The sequence below is a fragment of the Amblyomma americanum genome, chromosome 5 (genome assembly GCF_052857255.1).
Source record: "Amblyomma americanum isolate KBUSLIRL-KWMA chromosome 5, ASM5285725v1, whole genome shotgun sequence".
In the NCBI taxonomy this organism is placed as follows: domain Eukaryota; kingdom Metazoa; phylum Arthropoda; class Arachnida; order Ixodida; family Ixodidae; genus Amblyomma; species Amblyomma americanum.
The window spans coordinates 135,704,258-135,730,618 of record NC_135501.1 but is presented as its reverse complement, the minus strand read 5'-3'; the positions used below and the strand labels follow the sequence as shown (position 1 = coordinate 135,730,618).

Sequence of the window (26,361 nt, the reverse complement as noted above, 5' to 3'; positions counted from 1 at the left end):
GACATGCACCTAGATAAAAAGCAAAAAAGAAAACGGAGAAAACAACAGCGACGGTCTTCCAGTATTAGAGTCCGCCATTCGAACAGGTACGCACCATTTGTTGCAGTGCACTGTCGCTACCATTCGGCGGATGAAAACTTGCCCACATAGACATACCAAAGTCGATACGACACAGCTAGCACTCTTCTGAAAGGCCGCATGACATGTTAATACTAACGGGGGCGATAAAGTTAACAAAAAGAAATGATGATGCTCGCATTAAGAACTCAATCATGTTTTTCAAAAAGGCCGGCGAACAACAAAGCACTTGACGCATCGCTCGCTATGATCTTGCAGTGATTTACGTCCTGCCCTTGAACATTTTTGACAGACTCTCTTAACCCACCTTCACCGAGTTGCAACGTTTGAACGGCTCGCAAACGTCGAACAGTTAACCTCATTTCTCTAGAAGCATTGTCCTCTGCATGTATTTATTGTTTTAGAATTTTCCTCACACCGAAACGGACGCGCACACGAGGCGGGCGCTGAGGGATAGGCGAACGACAATCCCGTTGCGACAATAAAGTTTTCACTCATTCACTAACTCACTCACTCGAGTTCGTTGCACCCCTCCCTTTCGCGACCGACAATGTGCCCTCTCGCGCCCAGTTGGACCGAATGGCCGCAGAAGACGTATCGCCAAGTGCGCACTCCAGTGTCCGCATGCGCCCACGCCTTGTGCGTGCGAGGGAGACACAGCCGGATACCGCCAGCGACATTACCAGCCTTTGCTTGGTGCTACAACACGTGAAAAACAACTAAACACACATGCGCTCTCAAGCGCTTCCCTCCGATTCTCCCGCACGAAGAGCAAAGAGCACCACTGCGAAGCCGTGAAACGAAGACCCGGAAAGGCTCGCGGCGCAGTGCAAACGAGAGAAGTCTTCGCGCGGTGGTTACGTGACTTTATGGCACATTAACTCGCCCATGTTGTGAGCGGGCTCGGCGAAGTCGCCTTTCGCGCCACGAAACGGCGTCAGTCGAAAGCGAAAGCACGTGGCGCTTGAGCCAACGCATGCGGATACGACTTGCGTCAGAGGCGCATGACGTGACGGTCGAGTAGTTACGCTGCTCACACTTGCCTGTTTACCAGCGAATACTTTTCAGGGGATTCCGATGACACCGCCACTTGCAAGGCTTCGGGAAGAGAAGGAGAGGCACAAGGGGTGAAAACGGAACCACACCACACACAATTGCTTGAACAAGGAGCAACCTGTTTACGACCAGCGGACCGCGGCCGCTGTATTGGCAAGAGGGCGCCACTGTACACCAGAGTCGCCAGAGTGGCGTTGGCGCCCTCACCCAACCTTGTTTCGGTTTCGTAAACACGCATCGAATACTCACCGTAGGGAGCATTTTCGTGTACGCGTCGGAGGTTGATCGCGGTAGCCGACTGCTTGTGTTTTCAGCAGCCCGGAAAAATTGGAGGGGGCTTAAGCTGTACCTTGAGGGTATGACGCGGTAGCGTAATTGTTAATTATGCACAAGGTAATTCCGTACTTTAAATTCATGGATGCCTGGGAGTCCTCATACCCCTCCTGGAAGTCAACAGCGAGCAAAGAAAAATCAATGAAAGAAAAAAGCACCGCAAAAAACATGTGAAATGTGTGAAAAGAGGGTTTGTAAAATACCTCTGTCATGCGGACGCATCTATATTAGTAAAACAGGGCACTGTTTGAATCAACGGCTTCGAGAGCACAAAAGATCCCTAAAGGGCGCCATCAGCAGTGAAATAGCAAAACATTGCAGAGAGCATGAATGTGACCTGCAGTTTAGCAACACAATGACCATCACGTCATATATTGATCAACGGACCAGGGAGATTGAAGAAGCCTTCAACAATCCACAAAAAAGCGACGTATATGCGTCAGCATACCTTCGATAGCGTTTCGTGACAGCGAAATTGATTATCTGCATGCGTTGTCCTAATATTTTACCACGTGTACATCTTATGCGTTTGTCATGCTCCTGTTTTTTCCTTATTGCGCGAGCAAGATGTATATATTCGATAGAACGTGGATTAAAAATGTGGTTGTTAGCCTTGATTCCCGCCTCTCTATTCGTTGTTTCGTGCTGCACTGCTCCCGTCACAAGAACATGAAATGTGCCAAAATCTTACACACAAACGAAATATAAATTCAAAAACGCGCCCGACCCCGCCCATATAACAGGAAATAGCAGCGCAATACAGATGCAATTTCAGTTTATTAGATGTGCTCTTTGCATTTAAATGAATACAAACAGGAGACGCATATGTATGCACCATTTAACACACAATGTGTGGAGCACTACGGCACCAGCATATAATAACGGCGAAATTTTTCTCCAGCTCTGAGAAATCTGAAAAAAACAAAGCAATAAAAACATAATACAGGCTGAAAGTTGATGCACCTTAAGCAAACATTCTAAAGGGTACAAAAGCGTATATGCACACGCAAAAGCAAACGCATGTAAAGAGCAACGTGGGTGCCAAAAGAAAAGACGATTTGGGCGTACGATACAGGTACGCGGTTTCAGGTCACGGATATTCTGCAGGGTGAAACCTCCCTCTGGCTTTGCCTCTCGCACGAGCCTCGGAGTAAGCTTGAGCGTGTTATCAAAAGAGGAAAAAATTATTCTACAAGGCAAAAATAAAAAAACGAGCATAAACCAACATACCTTGACGACGTTGCCAACGGAAACCCGGGGATGAAATAAAATGCGGCAACTATATACATGAATTCAACGCAGCCTTCTGTCCTGCGCCTTCTCACGCCACAGCGAAAGCTCAAGCAAACGCCTTACATCCTCGTTAGACCCCCGTTTTATTTTCTTGTGACTAAGTGTGGAGATAAGACTGCTTGGAGCCGGATGGAAAGGGGGGACGTCTTGAGGTAGGAGCCCTGGCGCGCCGCATCCATGGTATAGCAGGCCGCGCGTGCGGCACAATACGGCGTGGGAGGCGAGATCAAGGGGATCAAGGCACAAGTAATTCGGTGGGGGTGGGTTGAAAGTCAGCGACGCGAACACAACACAAACTGTACCGCTGCGACAGGACGGCAATGTAGGTAGAGCAGGTTAATCCATGGGTACTCGCAGCAAGAGTCTGGAGGGCTTCCGAAGATCTCTCCCGCCCATGACCACAGTGGATGGCCACGCTGCCACCAACAACACGCCACAGTCGTTGGAGGCGCTGAGGGATGCAGAGTGCGCGCTAGGAGTCGCCCATTGCCTTGAAATCCGCTGCCGCGAACGATGCCTGTAAGAGCGCCATTGTGGTGTAGGGCCGTGAAGCTGCGGGCGCCGCGCGCCGCTGCATCAGTTCCAGAAGAAATTATGTGGGCACGCCGAGGTGCGCGGGAAAGCTGCCATGAATCCGTAGCCACGAAGTTCACGACAGCCCAATGATGAGAGCAATAGCTGCCGCGCGCTGGGGCTTGCGCGCGAGCGGCTAGGCGCTGCGCGAATACGTGTGCGCAAGATGGCTTCCGTCCAGCGAGGAAGCCGGGCGAGCGATGGGAGGCCATTACTGCGCCTCTGCTAGACAGCGGCGCAACGAGGACTGGTGGTAGTTGGAGATGCCTGCAGGGACCGCCGTCCCGTGCTGAAGTTGGAAACACTACATAAGACTGGCACGTTGGTGACCGCCGCGCCCGGCGGTGCGATGAAAAGGCAGACCGCCGTCGCCTGCCTGCCTGCAGCATGGAGTTGACGGCCCACGAGAGAGATGCGGGGTGAAATGCGCTTCCTTCGGCTGTTCGAACAAAACTGTCTGATCTCTCAAAACGGCGAGTGCACGAGCAAAACCTTCTCTCCCCGTAACTTTTGGCGCGAGGGACAGAGAAAAGGGAGCGAGGAGTCAATTTGTATTTTTTGTTGAAAAGCATTGGTCCCAAGAACGTGCTCCCAGTTATCTTTCTGGGACCAAAATGCTATGATTTGTTTTTGTTTCTGCTTAAGAAACTAAAAAAAAAAACGTTTCTAGGACATTAGTGGGCGCACTTCCCTTTTGCTTTTGTTTTTGTGTCCTGCCTCTACGGTCCGGTAATGTTCGATAAATGTTTTACTGGGACTGGGACATTCCATGCTTTCTGGGCGCACCTCGGGAGGCACGTTGTTTGCTGGGGGCGCAGTGGTGCAGCGGTTATTAAGCGATGCGCCACTGCCCTGCGATGGCAGGTGCTCCCAGCGCTGGGCCTTGTGCGGCCCAGGTTGCTCTTCCAGAGCGACCAATCATTAATTTAAGTGCCACCTGCCATGGTGGACAGTTAGCTCTTTATCGGGTGGGCAAGTTGTGATCACGCTGCAAGGTGACGTGACATAGGCAGCCCACCTGCCTTCTAGTTTGCCCTCTGGGCACCGCCGTCAGAGTCATGCTCGCTATTTTTCGCTCACAACGCCGACGTCGGACTTTAGGTGCAACGGGGCCTTTAACGTTATCGCGTTAAATATTAATCCGATCCACTGAGAGGCACTCTGGCGCCAAATGAAAGGACGAAGGACAGACAGGCAGTGAAGACACCTTACAATTAAAGGATGAAAACTGCCGTTCTTTCTTTGTTTTTCATTCAATTTAAGCCCCGACAATGGCTCAGGACCAGTGGAGCGGGACTGCCGAGTTCAGATTCCCAGGTCCGATCAAGGCCATAACAGGGACATCCAAAACAGTCCCTTTATACAGGTTTTCCTTTTTTTATTCACTGAATGTATTTTGCGTTTAAAAGGCGCATTGCGAGCAAGCGGGATATCCGGGGTTCGATCCGTAGTGCCGCCGGTATCCACTTGCTTTCCTGAAGGTGAACGTTTTCCTCTCGTGTACTGCTCTGCCTGTCGCGTTGCTCCATAAGCAGTGCCCTTCACGTATGACCCGTTCATCGATAACGAACGACCGTTTCCATTTTGGTCGTCAGTGTTTCCGTACATTGGCCCCTGTATTTACTCGCTACCAGGACGGCAGCAGCGGCGGTAGGACCGGCTGGCGGCGACCGATAAAGCGGGGACGACTGCGACGAAAGGGGCCGTTCCCATGAATAATTTCAACGAAGCAGACCAATCTTTCAAGCGCACTTGTACATAGTATCAGCATTTTGCTCCAAAGGCGATATGGGCAAGGCAATTTTAATGTTTAGTGCGAAAGCCCTAAGTAACGTGGTCCCAAGCAAGAATCTTGTGTGAAGCCTCGGAGTAATTCGGGTTGGTTCGGAGGAACGTCGCACAAGCTGTAGCCAATGGGGGGATGACCTCGGCCAAACCTAGCATAGAAAAGCAGCCGATCAGAAATAAATACTGCCGCGACTGGGTTTCGAACCCGCGAAGGCGCGAACAGATCAGCTTCGCTGGCCACTGCACGAGAGCGCTATGCTATCGCCTAAGCCAACAACGCCGTGTGTTTAAAGTTCTGCATCCCTCTCGCGCTGTGCAATGCACATCGTCGTCTTCATCAACTTCCATCTGCGGCGCAAATAGATCAGATCAGCTTGACCTCGATCTGAGCTTAACCTGTGTCTAATGTAGTCGTCAGACGTGCCGACTACCAAGTAAAACAAAACCATGAGCCATCCAAGCTTAACACATGCTTTCGCGTGTACACTCGGCTTAACTACTTGAAACGCAACCGTTTTTTGTTGGGCTGTCCATCACCTAGCAAACGAAGAGTTGTAACATGAGAGGAATGTTTCAGTATTCATTATTGATCACTCCATAATTATGTGCGACATCTAGTTTTTCTTTGAGGCTCTGTAAGCAGTTTTCCTCTTTGCATATAATATACAATGCTGTTCTCAAATGTAGTGAAGAAATAACCAGAAGATGCGCAATTTTATGCTAAAGTCTTTTCTCATATATTCTTCACAAGTCTATGTCGTACTATATTTAGTTATTATTTCACCGATTGTTTAATGAAATCCTTCAACATCAATGCATCCGTGACGCGGTTTTATGTTAAATGTTTGGAAAAGAGGACCTTTGACCCCACCTCGAGGCAGAGAAAAATATATATATCAAACCACGCTTAGCGGCCGAACGATATCTATATGGAGCCACCATGGCGGGCTGTTTATTTTTTCATACTGCAGATCTTATTACAAATCTAAGCGGGATGGCAAGAACAAAATGAACAACTAGAAATAAAGATTCAGCGCGCATCACTAAAGGCGCCCATGTGCTGTGCGATGTCAGTGCACGTTAAAGATCCCCCGGTGGTCGAAATTATTCCGGAGCCCTCCACTACGGCAGCACTTTCTTTCAGTCTCTTACGGCGCGGTTCAGGTGTCCGCCGATATGTGAGAGAGTTACTGCGCCATTTCCTTTCCCCAAAAACCAATTTTCAATTTTCACTCTGCGCTGTCGTTGTGTCGACCAACTACACTCTGTTATGGTACTTGGAAAAGGGAAAATTATTAAGTATAAATTCGAGCAATGTACGGGTAAAGTGAACCGGGTTGATGGGGACTTGTGGGGTGTGTAGTCAGAAGTGATAGGATGCAGGATCAAGTGCCAGTTAGTTATTCCTTAGTAAGGAAAGAAATCCGTCACTGGCGTTCCGTCAAAGGTTGAGGCTTCCGCAAACACACATAACCCGGGTTTTTCAGCTTTGCTATTGAAGTAGTGCTTGCACACTAAAAACTAGAACTGGAGTAATACTAGATTGTAATCTCTAGGAAGGCGCATCTAGCTGCCGAGGAAAACGTTGCGGTATCGAATCCCAGCCGCAGCGGCAGAATTTAGATGGAGCTGAAATGCGCGCGCGTTCCGTGCGATGCGAGTGCGTTTTAAGGAGGCCCAAGTGGTCGAAATTACGTAATCCGCAGCAACATACCACTGCGTAGTCTCTCAAAAAGCTCACGCTGATTGTGGATATTAAGCCACGCTTACGAACAAAAAATAAACTGACTTCACACCAAGTTCTGATAATTTGGTCCGCCAGCATGTGGCGCGGAAACCTTAGAATATGTGGTGCGTATTAAGAGCTCCCAAACTTGTATAAAGTTAGGGCAAGTCCACACCGTTCGCCACAAGTCCGCCGTTCCATCGCATTCCTTGCATCGAGGGCTAAACACCTCGGGGTGCCATGTGTATAAAAGCTGCGAATTCGGAAAGACTCCAGTTTTGCAGTTTCCTCCACGCTACCTCTTTCTTGGAATGTTTACTGTGTGCACATCGGTACGACTGACGTTCCAACGTGCAACGATTAAGGAGCGTCAAGTCATCGGTCTGGCCATGGCTGCCGCAGCGATCTAAGAGATCCTGACCGCCGGCAATGGGGGGAATTCAAGCGACGGCTCCCCTGCAAATTCTCTGGCGGGTGCCAATAGTTATTTCTCTCCCAAACTTATGACATTTTTTTTTTTTTTGCGGCGAGGGAAAGCGACAGCTATTCTGCAACCCACACTCATCTTGCGCCCCACACACTCCATGATAACGCCAACTTCCTGACAAGCATGTTCCTGACTTACCTGTATCCTGTAGCTGAAAACGTAGGAGTTTTCGTTTGCGACGTACATCGCCGGTACATTGTGCTTAAGAGGCAGTGCAGCGCGAGGCCGGGATTACGTGCTGGGCGCTTGGCCCCGCCATTGGCGAACGAAGCGGCGGCGCTGCAATCGTTCGGCCTGCATTCTTCTGCGAACAGAATGGCAACTTGCGTTGCGGCGCACGCCTGGTGCACAAAACGACTAAATATTTATTTGCGGTTGCACAGCCAGCGGATTGACAGTAATTCGAAAGGAAAAAATTGGAGTACGCCTAAGGTTCGTCTTTAAGAGCGAGACGCGACAGCATGTTGCAGCGCTGCCAAGAATGCCAATCGGGTGGCCGGAATTAATCTGGAGCCGTCCATGGACGGCTCCAGATTAATTCCGGTTGTGCGGCACGACGCATGGCCCGTTGGACAATTTAAGGAAAGGCCGTCTGTCTCACATATATCGGTGGACACCCGAACCGGGCCACAAGGGAAATTGAAATTGGTTTTAAGGAAAGGAAATGACGCCTGTCTCACAATTCTCGCTGTACACCTGTACAGCGCTGTACGTATCCCTTCCTTTGCGTCGCGGTTCAGGTGTCCACCGAGATGCGCCATTTTTCGCTCACAGCCAAATACGCTAACGACAGCGGCTTTTCTGCGACACGAACTCCTTAATGCTGTCGCGTTAAAGTAATGCCGCTTAGAACACTCGAACGCCGTGGTGAAAACTGTTGAAAGCGGGCCCCTATAGTGGGGATAAACGGAAACTTGCGTCTGCTGCAGTGTCTGTTCTAGTTCACTGCACCGCCGGCAACGAACGGTGGAAAAGTGATCCAACTGTGACGGAGCCTGTAAAGGTGCCTGAACCACAAAGAGGTAAACGTGTGGCTGTTTATTGAACATTTCTAAATACAGGAAAAATTCGATTCCACCTGGTCCGAGTGCCATACATTGAAACTAGCATACTTCAAGCACTCTCTAGTAAAACAGTAACACCAAAGTTAAAACGAGAACACAGAAATGAGCAAAAATATTTTGTGAATTGAGCTGCTGGTGGCAAAAGTCGATCCCTGAGATTCGAAAATGCCAGAAAATGTTTTCTACGTGCATGGATGAAACATACAGAGGCAAAATGAGTTTGCCGATGTGTGCTTGGCCACACCCAACCCCACACAGGACCTCACTGGCGAAAATCACGCTATGGTAGTCTCCAGTGAAATACGAAACAAAATATGGCGGCACTGTTCAAGTTGTTTTTTGCACATAGGGCACCAGCTACAGCACGTTTGTGATAAACAGATCACCTGCAGTCTTTTTACCGTAAAAAATAATTGGGCCACAAATTTAACGTGTTTCTGGGGTTGTTATCGAGGCTTTCAGTGTTTGCATCTGGACGTTAAATATAACAAGGTAATGAAGAGTGCATAGGGCTCTCAGGTGCTACAGGTGCTCGGTGGCGTGCATTGGCAACGACGTCGATCCTATTAAAAATTCTGCGCTGTTAGACAATGTGGCCTTTCCTGAACTAACCTTATCCAAGAGACCCTGTTCGTTTCGTGAGTGCGTCAACGCATCTCAAGCCTACAGAAGACATAGAAGTCTTTCTCCTCTAAATTTCATGACTGTCGGAGCATGACTCTCACTCGATGTGCTATTTTTCCAGCAGAAATGGCAAAGGTTACCGCTCAAGTGCACTTTTCAAGTTGTTAATACATGGAACATCTTGGTATGTTATAATGACCACCTGATTCAGCTGTACTAAGAATGAGGAGGAAATTGCTCAGGCAAAACTCCTTAGCATAAATTCGGTAAAATTGAAGGAAATAAGAGTATGTAAGTACCAGACCAGTGAAAATCCTGGGTTCTTCCCAGTCAGTACGCGGTTCCATGCAGGCGCACGCGAACCTCCTCACACTAAAAAAAAAGACACATAATTAAATACGTTTAAGTTGATCTCCACAGTGAACAGCTGTGTTAGTGTTAAATGACTCCAAATGTTTTGAACTGGAAATTCTGACATCAGAAAAGCAGCTGTTTGTTATTCTCAAGTACTACAACTAACTTTAAAATCACAACCTTATGTGATCACCATAAAACATTCAAATAAAATTTTTCATCAACCGAAACATTACTCCATGCACCAAGTTTGACGGTTCGTCACTTCGTGCACAAAAAGTCTCAATGAAATTTTCAATTAACCAAATCGGATTTTCTGCTGGAGAGCCTAACGAGGCGTTTTCTCTTGGCAAACCCACGGTGGCAGCTTGACGGACCTGTTGCCAATCAGCACGCTCATGATGTCGAAAGCGTCGTCCTTTGCCAAGATGCTGTCAGCTCCCATGGAAGTGATGAATGACACGAACTCCTCCAGAGTCAGGGCCAGGAACCTCAGCTTGGGCAAAAAAGGAGCGATGGCTTTCTTGACATCCACGGGCTTCTTGTCCGTGGTGGCGTTCCTCTGGCAGTAGTCTTGGGCCCATCTGTGCACGGCCAGGAGGACACAGACCTCTGGAACATTTGTCACCTGCAGTTGCGGTGTGTGCAGAGCTTAGAGATTAAGGCAATGGATTGGATGTGCAGGGGCTGAAGAAGATGCGATGTAGCAAAGATAGGATGGGGTGAGCTCTTGAATTAATGTACATTTGCACAGAGAACGAAAAAAGCTTGAGGGGCAAACACATAGGCGACTCGCTGGTAAGAGAGAAAGAAGAGGGTATCAGGACTTCGCTGCAGAACCGATATTCCGTTTAACCGAGCATGGCGACCTTAGCATTCAAGCGATGAATAATAACCTTGCAAGAACGTTGGGGCCTTCTTGACCGCATTCTTAAAGAAACTGTTACATTTTAAGCTGGCCTACCCCAATTATTCCAAAAGAACCCCTAAAGGTTGGAAGAAGCCCACCCCAGGACATGGAACAAGGTGGATATGTGGGTTGATTAAGCTGAATTAATGGGTGGATTAAGGTGGAAGAGTGGGTCGAGTTGGTATAATCCCATACGATAATCCATGGGAGGTACTCAAACATTCTAGTCCTCAGATTTGTTATTATGGTGGTGCTGATGACGTCACGAGCCTCTCAACGAATCAGGGAATTTTGATAAGGAGACACCTGGTGGTTTTTTCAAGAGGCCAACCTGAATGATATCACATTCGTGTCATTACGGAGTGTGCACTAGAAATGGAGGGTAAGGCAGCTAAGCGGAACACCAGCGAGCTCTCTCGGGAGACGAAAGATCCGATTTAGTAACGCCAAAGCACGAAAGCCTCCAACCCCATAGATAGGATAGAGCTGGGAGAACTGCTTACAGTTCTTAAACTAATCAAGAAGCCTAAGATGACCGACATGAGGAGGCATAACATGTAGAGAACTGAGCACCAAGCAGCCAAGATAAAGCTAGGCACAGACAAAAATCAGATGTGCACAGTAAGAGATAGGAATGTCAGTGTCATTAGCAATATTGATAAGATTGTTAAAACAGTCAACATACTCTACATATAACCGAAAAGCAACCGAAATAACCAGGACGTCAATGACAGAGCCTGTAGTGCGCAGGAAATGCATATCCCGGGGCAATTAATGAATTGCAGAAAGGCTTACAGGCAATACAAAGGGGATCGGCGCCAGAGGAGGACCAAATAACTGCAGGTTTGTTAAGGATGGTGGCGACATTGTGCTAGAGATACTTGCTACCTTGTATACGCAATGCCTCACGACATCGAGCTTACCAGACGTCTAGGGGAATAGTCAAGTTATCTTAATCTACAAGAAACGGGATGTCAAGGACTTGAGAAATTATAGATCGATTACAGTCGCACAGGACTGACTGCCCCAGCACCACAGCTAATCGACCCCAAATTCAGAGTGTATTGGTAAAGGCCGGTCCTACTAAACAACAGAGTGAAACCATTCATCTGAAATATTGGGTCGATTACCTGTGCTGCTTGCGATATATACGCAGAGCTTCATTCTTCTGGTTGACCTCCCCGCCTTTCCGCTTGTACAGCCTATCTCATTCAAAGACGTTTTTTGATCTCTTGGTACTTCATCCAACAGAACCATCTAGGTTCTTGTTAAAGGACACAGCTTACCTTGTCCAGAACGTAGTGCACTGCCTGCTCATGACAGTCAGTGAAGGCATCCGACGCAAGCACTTGCTCAGGATTCTCCTTTAGCAGAACGTCAACCACTTCGTCGATGTTTCCACCATCGCTCAACATTAGGCAGTCGATCACGCGGCACACTTGTTCAGCTTTCACGTGGGCCTTGATGTACAGAGTACAGGCCAGCTCCAGCTCCGGGACCAGGTATTTGCCGGCAGCGGATCGCGTGTAGATCGCTTCCTCAACGCTATTGATATTGGGCTTTCCCTTGTACAGGTACCTGCACGAAAAAACTTGAATATGCACTCACGTAAGTTGAAACAAGATTCAGTGTCAACTCTTAATAAAGTCGTTTCATGTAAGGTAACTATTAAAAAGTGTCCAGCGCCGAGGGTTTCCTGAGGAACCCTATTACTGGACAACTACGGCGTCCCTATGGTTCCAAAATCACGGAGGGTAAGCAGATTATTGTCCTTCGTACTGCAGGGCTCTGGAGGTTCAGCGGTGCCATATGTGCCTTGTTGCACAGTTAACGGCTGAACTCAGTGTGCTGCATACTTTTGACAAAGGCGATGTAAATGGAGGTCAGTCAGGTAAATGGAGGTCGGTAAGGTCATCCACGCCTCTTATTTGCAGATCCATTTTGTATAGCATTAAGAGGCAATGCTGTGAAACAAATTTCTGAAATACTCTTGGGAAGAAACCATTGAAAGTAAAAGCTGACCCTCCGAATGTTGAGAACGAAATGTGAAATACGGTTGATCGAAATTCTTGCGTCAGTGGCTGAAGAATAGTGGAAGGAGGTGAAAATAGTCTTGATGTTTTACAAAAGTGGGTTATTACTACTCGTTCACTGAACGACTAAAACATGCCGCAGTTATAGCAGCTGACTTAGTTATAGCAAGACTTAGTGATAAAGCAGAAGGTATTCGAGTTTTGTCAAAAACTAACAGGAAATTTTGATCAATGAAATATAGTTTATTCAAGTTGATTAACGCAATGCTTGTTGTAACTAATGAGTCATTGAAAGGACAGACAAAATTTCTAAACTGTTTTTACAGTTGATTTCCCGAACACTGTATAGCCGCCTGAATGGAAGCGCCCTCGTTGATATTCGTTTAAATTGCGATTGCTTGTTATCGAAGGTAACGAATAGCAAGAAATATCACTTGTTTAAATTTTGGTCACTGGTAACAACATCCTGTAATTTGTATAAAACATCCTGAGTTTAAAGCATGTTTATAGGTCTACTTTCATGGGCACTCCCATGGGTATTGAAAAACTTGTTGCAAACAATCTAGGTGACGGGGAGTAGCTGCGCAGAAGTGCTTTAAGTTTGTCTACTGATTAGCCCACAGAAAACAAAACTTCATTTCGTTCTGCATTCCGATTAATGCACGTCAACCCCATTCTCCAGCACTTATTTGAACTGCCCCGTACGAACATGACAGAGATATCTTCCCGAATCTAGGATAGCTCTGCACTTCTGAAGAAAAAAAAACAAAAACAACGAGTGAACTGTAATAGACCTACTTGAGCAAACTGTAGAAGCCGTCAGGGTGGAGGTCTTTGATCACCACGGTGTCTTTTTCGGCGAGCGGGCCGTAAAACATGGCGCCGAACACTTCATTCTTCATGGCCAGTAGTTGTCGGTGTCCTTTGAATGTCTTAGAGACAGGATACTTCTCTGACTTCACATTGAAGTCCACGTCGGAGTACTGGCCAGTTTCCAGGAATTTCTTGAAATTGAACTGTCCAGCCCCGTACGTGTCGGGAACATGAAAGACAGCAGAAAATGCATGTAATCATCAAGCATAAACTTGAACAAAGCCTTAAGGAAATATTTTCGAATGATCCGACAGACACACGAAGTGATTAAAAAACAGGGTTCATGTGATTTGCAGAGTTCACTGAAACTATCCGTTCCCAAAGGCTTCCGCTTGATTTATATCCTTTCTCAGAATTATTCCCGCATGACGTATAGTAATGGACACAAGTTAACGGGTGCAGGCTCACAGAAAAATAAAATTCGGCATGGTTTAACACGGATAGCATTTTGACGAAATTCCGGGCCAAATTTGGAGGTCGCCATCACGCCGCAGGCCAGCTCACTTATGTGCAAATAAGCAAAGGTCAAATTTCGGGGGTGACTGGGCCAAATTTTGGGACTAACCAGGGCCAAATTTGGAGATTAATATCGTGATGACCATAGTCAAATTAGTGTGGAGATCGAGCTTGGTACAAATCGAAGGTGACATTTCAGGGGTGGGCCAAATTTAGGAGTGGCTTGGATCAAACTTGGAGGCTACAATCTATTGCGCCATTCAAATTAGCCTGGACATCAATTTTTGTCCAAATCGAAGGAGTCAAATTTCTGTGGTGGGCCAAATTTAGGAGTGACCCGGGCCAAACTTGGAGGCCAAATCTATCGAGCACATCCAAATTAGCCTGGACATCGATTTTTGTCCAAATCAATGGAGGTCAAATTTCGGGGTTGGGATGAGCAACATTTTGGAAACGATCCGGGTCTGATTTGGAGATGCCATCGCATTGACCACAGTCAAAGTATGCTTTGGCATATAACTTAAGTGTTTGCTGAGAAATCGCCCAGTTCGAAGGCCACTTCAATGCCATATACGCATAGGGATCGAAACTCGTGTTTTGCATTGAGTAAAGCTATCGCTCTTAAGTATTTCTGTGCGGTCGGGCAAAGCATAACCGTGCGTAACAGGAGGGCGGACTAGGGACACCGCACGAGATGCCTACGGTGGTATGATCACGTGGCCACCACGTGCACATGGCCTGGGACGCGAAGTGACTACAGGACGCTGCTGCGATTTCGAGACACGCCTAACGACTCGAGGCCACTACTATGAGTCACTTGAAAATTCATTCTTGTAGAATTACACAAAAACTAAAGCTGTTCTGCTCTGCCGCAAATAACAACATGTAATGCCTTTACCAATTTGCATTTCAATGATTCTGTAATTGAACTTTCTTCTGTTCTAAATCACTTGGTATTTGTTCCACGAGTTTATGGTGTGGGATCATTACGCTGATTATTCGCTGCGATGTTGACACTTGCTACCAACAAATCAAAATCGCTCACTCTAAAAGCACTTTTTAACTCACACTTGAGCTATATGTGTATGAAGGAAGCCAGCAGTCACCGGAACAAAGGAGAGTAGGAGATGTTTTTTATATATTTGTTGTATTGATTAAAAAGAAATAATGGTGTAATTATTTTTATCGGTTAAAGGTAACTGATCAGCAAGCGCAAGAAAAAACAACCACATGCCAACGGTGAGACCCGAAACCACTAAACCTGTGCACCGGACGCAAAACTCGGAGGTCATGGGTTCGGATCCCACCGGTGGTATGTGGTTCTTTGATGTTCTGCTTTCTGATCCCATCTTCTCTTACGAATATCTTTTCTACTACACCACATAATGTTGTGATGCCTGCCTGCAGCGGAAACTTCACTCAGGAACGACAACTGTACATTTCGCCTGCCCCCAGTGCCGAACGTGCTGTGCTCCGAGGTGAAGAGGCGCAAAGAAACGACACAACTTATTACAGCGGAAGAGCTCAACTATAAATTTTTTCTAGCTTTAAACAAAAATCTCCTTGATTAAATCACCCAAATTTAAAGACAATAAACTGCTAAAAATTACCATCCTTTGTTTCTAATTTTACTTGGACCAACTAAGGGTGATAGAAACGCCTGTTTATGGTCCAAAACGCACTTGTCTGCAACTTCAGTATTTTATTTCACTTCGATGTATTCAGTTCCACGAGCTATAACATTTTTATAGGTAATATACATTTAGAGAATTTCTTAATTTTCGAGAGGAAGTTGATGTTTCTTAAAAAAATTCGAAACAGTACAATTTCATTGTGAAAAAGAAATTGGAGAGGACACTTAAGCTCCGCCTCAAGGGTATGACGAAATAGCGTAATGGGCTATTCCCCATATATGCATAAGGTTATTGTCTGCCTCACATTCATAGGCCCCTGGGAGGAGTCACACCCCTCCTGCCCACCGATGGCAGGTGCTCCCAGTGGTGGGCCTTGAGCGGCCCAGCTCGCTCTTCCCGAGCCACCAATAATTTATTTAACAACCACCTGCCACGATAGGCAATTTTCTCACTATCCAGTGGGTAGGTTGTGATGACTCCGCAAGGGCACCTGAAAATCCGCCGACGCCGAATTTTCTACGTAACGGGGCCTTTTAACGTTATTGCATTCACATTTATATCGTCCAAAAATCCATCATCTGAATTATATAAAAAACCATAATCTGTGCAAATGCTATTAAAAGAAGTCTGTGAAGTGTTCTGTACACATTTTCAATTTTTTATCGATTATTGAACGGTGCCCGGTTTCATGCCTTTTCGAAACACGCAGACTGAGCCCACCTCACTAAGAAATATTTTTTGGAAAAAATATTTCAGGCTTGATTTACGCACGTTGCGAGAATTTTCCATGAATTTTTTCAACAAATTGGAGACGGTCGAGCACAACGTCTCGGACGTTTAGCGTGGAGACCCCAAAGCATGCGTTCATCATTGGCGGGGTTTAAATAGGGCATTCGCTCCAAGGAGGAAAGTCCGGTGAGAGAGAGGAGGGCGTGAAGTGGGAAGGTTGTTAGAACAGGGAGGTTGAATCTTGTCCAACCATGATGGCTGCTAGGATTAATCGGTGGACCTGCAAAACTGTGAAGTCATCCCTGGATTCTTAGCGTCAAATAATGGCTAATAATTTAGTACATTTTCAAATATACACATTCCCATTAGAGTGTGTTGAAAAGAGCCCACTCACAGCAAACATGGCTGGGCACCTTGTGAAAGGCCACTTGTTGCAGCACGCACTGAAGCCGAGCGATCCTGCGAAAGCCAAAAGTAATTTGTAGAGCACAAAGCAGATGCACACTCTAGTAATGACGCGCAACAGTAAACAAAACACGGAAAATAACAGCATAACATTATTTAACTCTTCATGCCTCGTCATACCAGGAAACGTGTACAACCGCCACTGTTCAGAGCATAAACAGTCCTGAACGGCGAACGAGAAACTGAGATAGGATTAAGAGTGCATTCGATCCGTATCATTGTGGGCTACTAGTTAACTATACTGGTTTACTATTTAGTAACTAATACTAATGTCTGAAAGGCCTTTAAGTCAAAGAATTTAGGGTGAATACGTTTATGAAAAAGCACACGACATGCGTGTACATAAAAAGTGCATATTTAACCAAGTCACCGCCCCTCTTCCGGTTTGTTTCGGTCTGCTGACATCACTTCCAGTTTGACTTCCGGTTTGGTTGACGTCAATTCTCTGTCATCATCATGGAGACATCGTTCTCCAGGGTGCTGCTCTGAGTCTTGTGTCATTTTTGGCATTCGTGAACAGGATCTTTTAGCAGGACATAAGAACTGAGACACAGTAATAAATATTTTATTTAATAGGGTTTAACGTCGCAAAGCGAAGCAAGCTATGAGGGACGCCGCAGTGGGGGGCTCCGGATGATTTCGGCCACTTGATTTTTAAGAGCGTTAGCTCTTACTCATCACGTTTCTCGATTTCTTGGGGTCTGCTACCCCCTCCCTTCTAAGTCCGAGTAATTCAAGATGGCGGCCCACATAGCAAATCTTTATAGCAACCAAATTGGTGATTGACTAGTGATGTCACCAGTATAAAAAAATCAGTGATTGGTGACGCCACTTATAAATCCAAGATGTCGGCCAATAGTCGTAGTTAATTGATTATGAATTCTATTAAACCAAACAGCTAGCGCTCGTTACTTCAACATCTGCCAGACGGTGGCAGGATCTTTTTTTTTTAAACGTTCGCAGACATAGCACACTACAGGAATTTTAATAAATCTGCAAAAACATGTTTTGCCTAATTTATCTTGGGCGCTTTTCCTAAGCCGCCTTGCACGATTGCACGAGGGCATAAACATTTAGGCACCCTATTGTGCCTCTCAGTTTAGGTGAATGATTCAGTGAACCTCAGTACCATTCTCATAAATCAAAGCGCTGTTGCCGAAATCGTTCCCACTGAGGTTCTTTTGAATTTTTTTTTCGCCCTAAAAGCAGCTATCACGTATGAGTGCCTATGACAACCAACATTCCATGTCTATATACACACATGTAGGGAAAAAAAGATGCAAAACAACAACTTTTCTTGAACCAAATTTGGGCATAGTTAACAATAAAGTCATTTATTGTGAACGAAATGAAATATGTAACAGTAATCGAAAATTTTAAAAAGGCTGTACCTTTTAGACGGGCTAAAGAAAACAGCGGATGATATACAGTACTTTTTGTGCAAAGGCAGCCAATACACGTGTGAGCACGCCCATCCAAACTAAAAACTTCTTCGGGACATGAGTTATATCTTACTACCCGCCGCGGCGCACCAGTTCAGGCTTGAGCATTCGGCTGCTGAGTGCAAGGGAGCGGAACCCTAATCCGAGCGGACGGAGGTGAAACACTTAAACGCTCACTTGCTGTACTATGTTATTGCGAGTCAAATATCTCCACCCCGCAGGGGGGCGCCTGCAGTTTGCAGGCGTCGCGACGGTGAGTGGCGACACCGCGGGTTTCCGAGCATCCGCAGGGACATCTCCGCAAGGGGATGATGGTGAACTGTGCATCACCACGGACCCGAGCACCCGCGCCTCGCCGTGCATGGCATCGCCGTGTCCGGGGAAAAGGGGATCCTGGTGGTTGAGCCGATGCCGAGCGTTTGGACCCTTAAGGCCCCTCGGCGGAGGCAACACACCACTTCGGCCCCAGCTTCCTGTAGACGGGACCTTCGGCCTGACCCGACCGGGGGAAATCGGCAGTCGCCTTTTCCTATTCTCCACTTCATCTTTCACTTTCCTACCCCTTTCTCACAACTCTCCTGTCTCCCACTCACTTCTTGGTTTTTTCCTTTTTCCTGGCGGCGAGGGTTAACCTTGTGTGGCTGACGAACCTTTGTTACGCCATATTTGGTTATAGTGATGGTGTACAGCTGGCGCAGACAGGGCTTTTTAAAGGCACCTGTCCCATCCCCATGTAGGGCTCCATGGTGGGTGGCTGCCACCATTGCCGAACGAAGAACGCATTCCATGGCTTCTCATTTTTTTCAACCCGATCTCCCTCGAAAAAGAGGGCGCACCGAGACAGATAAATTCTTCAAAAAAAACGCTACAAGCTTCCCTCGATTCCACGTTGTTCACAGCGAACACGAGGAACAAACTGCTAGACAAGTGTCACCATTCATTGTTACCAGGACTTTAACAAGTGCCATAGGAGAAGGGTACAAGATCAAAAAACTAGCAAACGGAGACCTTCTTTTAGAAGTTTTATACAACCACCAACAAAAAAAATTGTCAGAAGTGAAGTCATTCGGAGATATACCGGTCACAATCAGCACACACCGATCTTTCAATACTGTTAGGGGAGTTATCTCAGATGATGACCTCAAATATGTAACTGATGAAGAACTTCTGGAAGGTTTGAAGGAGCAAAACGTGACCAACGTGTACAGGATAAAAATGAGACGAGATAATAAAGAAATCCCCACAAAGCACATTGTCCTGACATTTGCATCTAGTATCCTCCCCGACTCCGTAGAAATAGGCTACATAAAGCTCCAACTAAGACAATACATACCAAACCCACGACGCTGCTTCAAATGCCAATGTTACGGCCACAGCTCTCAGAGTTGCCGGGGCCAACTCACATGTGCTAAATGCTCTTCCCATGAACACGATTCCGAAAACTGTGCAGTTGAACCACACCTATGTGTAAATTGTGAGGGCAGCCATCCTGCATACTCACGCACATGTCCAGTTTGGAAACAAGAAAAGGAGACTGTCACAATCAAAGTCAAAGAAAACATAACATTTAGGGAAGCGCGAAAGAGGGTAGCTTCAATACACAAACCTACTTTCTCCGATGTGGTGCAAAGGGGCACAGCACCACAGCCGCTTTTGGCTCCCACTCAGGCCACACGCAGTGAGCCTGTAGTGGGGCCACCCGTGCCCAAGGTGGCAGCAGCTAGCGCTGCGCCACCACCCACAAAACAGGACGCGCGGACCTCCAGGTCCGCGGACCCCAAGGTCCCTCCCCACACGGAGAGGCCGAACATGAAAACAAACGTGCGGCTTGCATGTTCGTCCAGCGTGTCGGAGGATGCGATGGACACGATGGACACAAGTCAAAGTAGTCCTAAGGCGTCGACGTCGAAAGGGCGGCGGGGCTCCATAGACCGAAACAAAAAAGAAAAGCCCCGAATAAGGGCGCCTGAAAACCCAACCTAGTTCCTTTCAGTACCCACATAATACAACATGGCTTTTATACACTGGAACTGTAGGGGACTCTTACATAACCTAAGCGACATAAAAGACATATTAGCCACATACTCACCTGTCGCCTTGTGTTTACAGGAGACAAATTTAGGCTTTAAACACGAAAACATTCTAAAACACTATAAGGTCTTCCGCCGTGACCGAGAGCAGGTGAGCCGGCTTTCGGGTGGCGTAGCCATCATTGTTAACAGTGGAATCGCAGCCCGAGAACACAAGCTTAAAACCAAATTAGAAGCTGTGGCGGCCATCCTGCACACATTTAAAACACTCACAGTGTGCTGCGTTTATATTGATCCACATTTTAAAATAACACTCCAAGACTTACAAGACCTTTTAGTGCAACTACCAGAACCGTTTTTGATGGTCGGAGATTTTAACGCCCACTCCAGTTTTTGGGGCAGTAACAAAACCGACACTAGAGGCCAACTGATCGAGGATTTTATACTGTCCAATAACCTTTGCCTCCTGAACACTGGCAAACAAACCTATTGTTCCCCTAGCTCAGGAAAATTCAGTTGCATAGATTTGTCTTTTAGTTCGTCCTCGATTTTTACAGATTTTAATTGGGATGTCTTAGATAACCCATATGGAAGTGATCATCTACCCATACTAATTAGCTTAGCACATTCACCCGAAGTAATCCCAACTAAACCACAACGATGGAAACTGCACTTAGCCGACTGGGCACTGTTCCGTGAAAAAGCCAGCCTAGATAGAATAGTTTCTGACGACGGGAGTGTAGACGAACTAAACGAATGTCTCACAAACTGTATTATTGCCGCTGCACGCCAAGCTATTCCTCAATCCTCTGGAATAGTAAAACAAAATCACAAATACTGGTACACAAAAGAATGTAAAGAAGCAAAAAAGAAACAAACCAAAGCCTGGGGCATTTTTCGCAGATACCCCACAGAGGAGAATTTTATAAAATTTAAAAAGGCGAGAGCAAAAGCTCGTTATATCCGTCGTAGTGCAGAAAAATCTTCTTGGAAAAATTACGTGTCGTCGATAAACAACTCAACCACATCAAAACAAATGTGGGAGAAGGTCAGAAAGCTAAAAGGCAACTACTCTCCGTTCACAGTCCCCCTTCTTACCGCCCCCGGTGTACAGACTAGTCTAGAACAACAGGCAGATATTTTAGGCGAATATTTTTCCGAAGTTTCCAGCTCATCCCACTACAGCGATTCATTTTAAAATACAAAAAGACAGCAGAGAAACAAAGACTGCCGACAGACTGCGGTACAAACGAACCGTACAATAGTTTAATTACAATACAAGAAATCCAAACAGTACTTTCTGCCGGTAAACATACCGCCCCCGGCCCAGACCAAATACATTACCAAATGCTAGCCCATCTTTCTGAACCTGCCGTAGAGGCGCTTCTAAAGTTTTTTAACAAAGTTTGGGTATCAGGAAAAATACCCAAAGCTTGGAAGGAAGCTATTATTGTGCCGTTTCTTAAACCCGGGAAGCCACCAACCGCTCCGAACAGTTATAGACCCATAGCCCTTACCAGTTGCCTCGCCAAGTCCTTTGAAAGTGTCCTAAACATAAGATTAACTTTTGTCCTTCAATCCCGTGAACTTCTCGACAGCCATCAATGTGGTTTTAAAAAAGGATGCTGCACCACAGATCACCTAGTCCGCCTTGAAAATACTGTCAGAGATGCGTTTATACACAGACAACAATGTCTTGCAGTCTTTTTTGACTTAGAAAAGGCATACGACACAACCTGGAGGTTTGGGATTCTGCAAGACCTTGCCGAGCTTGGCGTCCGCGGCAGGATGTTAAATTGCATAAAAGACTTTTTATCCAATCGCTCATTCCATGTGCGCCTAGGCTCGACCTTTTCAAAGAATTTTATTCAGGAAAATGGGGTACCCCAAGGCTGTATTTTAAGTACAACTCTCTTTGTCGTAAAAATGAATTCTATTAGGAAAATAATCCCAAGGTCCATTATGTATTCTGTTTATGTTGACGATAGCATGTACATCCTCAAACATATCCACTTGCGAAAGACAAATACAGCTAACAATAAATAAACTGGCAACATGGGCAGACAGGAATGGTTTCCAGTTCTCTCCACAGAAAACAGTGGCCTTACTTTTTTCACTGAAACGGGGTCTACAGACAGACCCCACATTATACCTGAACGAAAGCCAGTTACCTTTAAAAACTGAACACAAATTCTTAGGCATAACATTTGACCGAAAACTAACTTTTCTACCTCACATAAATGCCTTGAAAAAGAAAGCTTCTCGATCGCTGAATATACTCAAAGTGCTTTCACACAAACACTGGGGTTCTGACAGGGCAAGCCTTCTACACATCTATCGCTCTGTGGTACGGTCCTGCTTAGACTATGGCTGCCTGGTGTATGGTTCTGCAAGGCCATCCTACTTGAAACGACTAGATCCAGTGCATAATTTGGGGTTGCGTCTTTCCACTGGCGCTTACAGGACGTCGCCCATAAACAGTCTTTATGTCGAAACAAACGAACCATCACTTACAGATAGAAGAAGCATGCTTACATGCTCATACGTCCTAAAAATCCGTTCCCTTCCAAAACACATCTGTTATGAAATAGTTACAAAGTGTCCATCCAGAACAATCTTTAACAACAAACCGCAAACCACCAGGCCACTGCTCTTGCGCTTTGAAGAGATCTGCCAGAATCTCGGCATACTGAACACATTACCCAGCATTGCGCAAAGACGAGGTCCACTGCCTCCATGGTATGATTTTCCTACATTCTGCGATTTCACTCTCACACAGTTCCGCAAAAAGCAAACTCCACAACTCCAAATGGTACAAGAATTTCTGGCACTTGAGGAAAAATACAATGGTTTCACAGCCTTTTATACTGACGGTTCGAAAACGGATACTTATGTAGGAAGTGCAGTGGTGCGAGGGAATTCGGAGACAACAATACGACTTCCACAGTGCGCATCCATCTTCACTGCAGAATGTTACGCAGTATATGTGACCGTAGAAAAAATACTCAGCGAGAACCTCGAAAACGCTATTATTTACACAGACTCTTTAAGTATACTTACAGCCCTCCACTCAAGAAACGCAATCACTCCTATACTTGGTGACATTATACACAACATAGTAACAGCCACAGCTAGAAGACAAAACATTAAACTCTGCTGGGTCCCGAGTCATGTCGGTATAAAAGGCAATGAGCGAGCAGATTTCTGTGCTGCTCAAGCTCGTGGCAAGGAAATAAAAAAAGTAAATATACCCTTGAATGACTGCATGAAATTAGTACAAAGGAAGTTAAGGAAAAAATGGCAATCGGCTTGGAACAGCGAATTGAATAATAAACTACACTTAATAAAGCCGATTTTAGGTGAATTTAAGTCATGTGTGCACCAAGAACGTTTTAAAGAAGTGATTTTATGCCGTCTCAGAATAGGCCACACGCACCTTACGCACAACTTCCTGCTAACAAAACAAGATAAACCTGTTTGCGAAGAATGCGGTGGTGAACTTACAATTAACCACATTTTATTCTCATGTATAAAACTAGAAAAAGTAAGGAAAAAGTACTTCACTCAATTTTATCATGAATGCATTCCTTTCCACCCTACATTGCTTTTAGCTGATAATGCCATTGTTAACATACCTTCCATTTTTAGCTTTTTAAAAGCAGCAGGCGTACTTGAAAAGCTGTAATTTTTTTTTTTTAACCACTGGATCGCCTTTATACATGATATACCTCAGCCACTTTCTCATTCTTGAGAAGTAGGCTGAGGCTGTTTATTTGATTGGTTGGGAGCCTCAGGATCCTTGCTAGCCAAGGAAAGTCGCTTAGGCTGCCTGACCATCTTTAAGGCTTTTACCATTAGCCATTTCCAAATTTCTCCCCTTTTATTACTAGGCAGTACAATCTTTTTAAGTCATCTGCACCATCGCCTCTTTTTTATACTCCAAAACATTCTGTAGAAAAGCAATTCTATACCTTGTGCTTGGCGCATGATGGCCTTAGCTGCCTATGTGCCATAAAACCCAACACAACACACAAACACTCAAATAACTCCAGACAGTAAAAACTAAATTCGGAGTCCCCCGTTACGACGTTCTTCACAGGCCCAGGATGTGAAACCCCACACACCGCGCCAAAAAAAAAAAAATTGCAAGCGCTACCAGATGTGCGTGGCACCGGAAGTCGGTGAACAGAAACTTTGCCGCCTTCCCTGCCAGGCGGAATTCGAGGGCGTTCATCTGGCGACGCATCTGCTCTTGAAAACGTCTGCCATAACACGGGCAGCCATCATCGTCGCAGAGTCCCGAGCGGCACTTCAAACCCTGCGCCGAACTCCCCCCCCCCCCCCCACCCACACACACACATTTTAATAATCACAACGTGTTAGCGGCCAAGGCAACGGCTTATGTCATAATGCCCAAATAACTGTCCGATCCTCTTTACCTGCTAGTTCGACTGGACCGAGGCGCCCGTGCAGGCTCTTCCGACGTTAATAACCTCCTCACAATGACCTTCGAAGTTCGCTAGGAATGAAATATGAAGTGATCACCTTCGTGCGAAGCCAGTTTCGAGGCAGGAATTCTAGGTGCTTGCGAGTGTGCATGTTGCGTCGGCTACACAGGTTTCGGATCGACGGTGCGTGCAATTTCGCCATGCGTATCGTATGAATGCTACGCAATACGCCGAATTTAAGCTACGTGTATTAACGCGTCATTTCAGAAAAGCGTAAACTTCAAACCTGCAGTGTTTAACCCCAGCGCAGGGAGTACATAACGAACACTGCACATTCGAATGATTAACAATCTATACGGACACAAACTACGAACACACAACGGCATCCGACTAGAACCATTATCTCTTATTAGGAGCCTTTTGTTGATCTTTGCCCCACAACACACGTACCGAAGAAGCGGACACGGAGGCGCAGGTGAGTGCCGCGAATTCGGTACGCTTCTTTGGAACGAGATGTGAAGACCGCGCCAGCCCATTCACGAGATGAAGTAATGGAACTCAACGCGAAGCTTCAGAAACGGTGCGCTAAAAACGACAGGGAGGCGACGCAGCATTCACCCAACATCGCCAGACTACATTACCAGCCAAGGGGAAAGGGGACAACAACAAGCGAGAATTGCTAAATAAAAATGAGTTCGCACCAGTTTCCAAACAGAGAGGGTTGTGTTTTCAAGCGGCGCCTTCCGACCCTCCCTTCAGAAAACCGACACGGACCGCAAGCATCACAGCACAGAACAAGTGAAAGCGATGACGCGAGCGCGAAACACGAAGGACGAATTCATCCAGAGCTACGGATTCAAACGAGCACACGGTAACCAGCCTGGCAAACTGTTCGCGCGGAGGTTACGCGGTTCCAAGCCCAGCCGTCCTCTTGGGTCCTTGGCGGCTTTGGTAACTACGATTATCGAACTAAAGAAAAGCGCCCCGCTCGATTTCCGCGCGCGCGGGTACAACACGCCTTGCTGACGCAACGTCAGTCAAAAGCGGAACTTAACGACGCTTCAAGCGTGTGCCAATATCAGCCGTCGAGCGCACACACTTGCCTGTTCAGTTGGGGATACGTCGGAGACCTTCGGGGGGGGGGTCACGACCGCACGGCGACTTGTACGGTACGGTGTAGCGAAGGCAGCAAGCACCACGTGGGAAATCGAAACTAGAGAACCTGCAGGGCAACCGAGAAGCCCGAGATGTGCGCCGCGCTCGCCTCACGCTCACCTCCGCTTTGGGCGGACAGCGCCGGCAAGCGAGAGCGAGCTACCACGGGGGCGCTACTGTAGAGCTCGGTGGCCTTGGAGCCCCTCATCCGTCCTGCGTTTCGGTTTCTGAAACGTGTTGAGTACCTTTGTCCGCAGGGATGCTGGCAGCGCCGTCGCGGCGTGGGATTGAGAGGCTGTAGCTTACTTGGGCAAATGAACTGTGGTTCGCTAAGCTGTCTCAGGAAACGAAGCATTATGTGTATTGGAAAGATTTCTAGCACCAAATAGGAGATAGCTGGGCTGACAGCTGAAGAGTGAAGACGACGCACGATGACTCACTGCCAAGGATTTCCTTATTATTATTACATTTTTTTTTCGCATTTATTCACCTAAGCGATTCAGTCGCTGTAGGATTTGGGCTGTTATTCATGACTTTGCGGGTGTGATCGTGCCGCAACAGGCTCATTACGATGGACCTAGGCGACTTGTAGAGATGCTCATTTAGTTAGGTTTGGTCTAGGTTAAGTTGTGTCCTTCCATGGCTCCTACTTCAGCCAAATAGCACTTCCATGCAAATGCACCTAATGACCGTTTTATGTTTATATGCATTTGTCCATATGGTGTACGTTTTAATAGTATATCAAGTGTTTCGTCCACAAGACGTTACTTCCTGTTACTACAATTGGTGAACTAATATGGCGATGGCAAC

At 46.5% G+C, this 26,361-nt stretch overlaps 1 protein-coding gene across 3 annotated transcripts; it reads right to left on the bottom strand.

Annotated features, from left to right (window-relative positions):
- Positions 1-8,320: 8,320 nt before the first annotated feature.
- Positions 8,321-25,785, bottom strand: LOC144132711 (BTB/POZ domain-containing protein 3-like). 3 transcript variants are annotated; one of them, XM_077665307.1, is made up of 5 exons: positions 25,500-25,785; positions 16,406-16,470; positions 13,118-13,335; positions 11,573-11,864; positions 8,321-10,004 (listed from the first exon to the last, which is right to left on the bottom strand). In XM_077665307.1, exons 2-5 carry the CDS (start codon positions 16,412-16,414, stop codon positions 9,705-9,707), a joined length of 819 nt encoding a protein of 272 aa, XP_077521433.1. In that variant the 5' UTR covers positions 16,415-16,470; positions 25,500-25,785; the 3' UTR covers positions 8,321-9,704. The 3 variants fall into 3 exon arrangements, with proteins under 3 accessions (XP_077521433.1, XP_077521435.1, XP_077521434.1); XM_077665309.1 differs by having other exon boundaries at positions 8,321-9,960; XM_077665308.1 differs by lacking the exon at positions 25,500-25,785 and adding an exon at positions 24,105-24,125.
- Between the last annotated feature and the right edge of the window lie 576 nt (positions 25,786-26,361).

Bases quoted from the DNA above. Each gene is read 5' to 3' on its own strand.
- LOC144132711 (XM_077665307.1), bottom strand. The intron at 11,865-13,117 runs GTAGGTCTATTA...TTTTTCGTGCAG, and splicing joins GGCTTCTACAGTTTGCTCAA to GTACCTGTACAAGGGAAAGC. The intron at 10,005-11,572 runs GTAAGCTGTGTC...CCGCAACTGCAG, and splicing joins TGCACTACGTTCTGGACAAG to GTGACAAATGTTCCAGAGGT.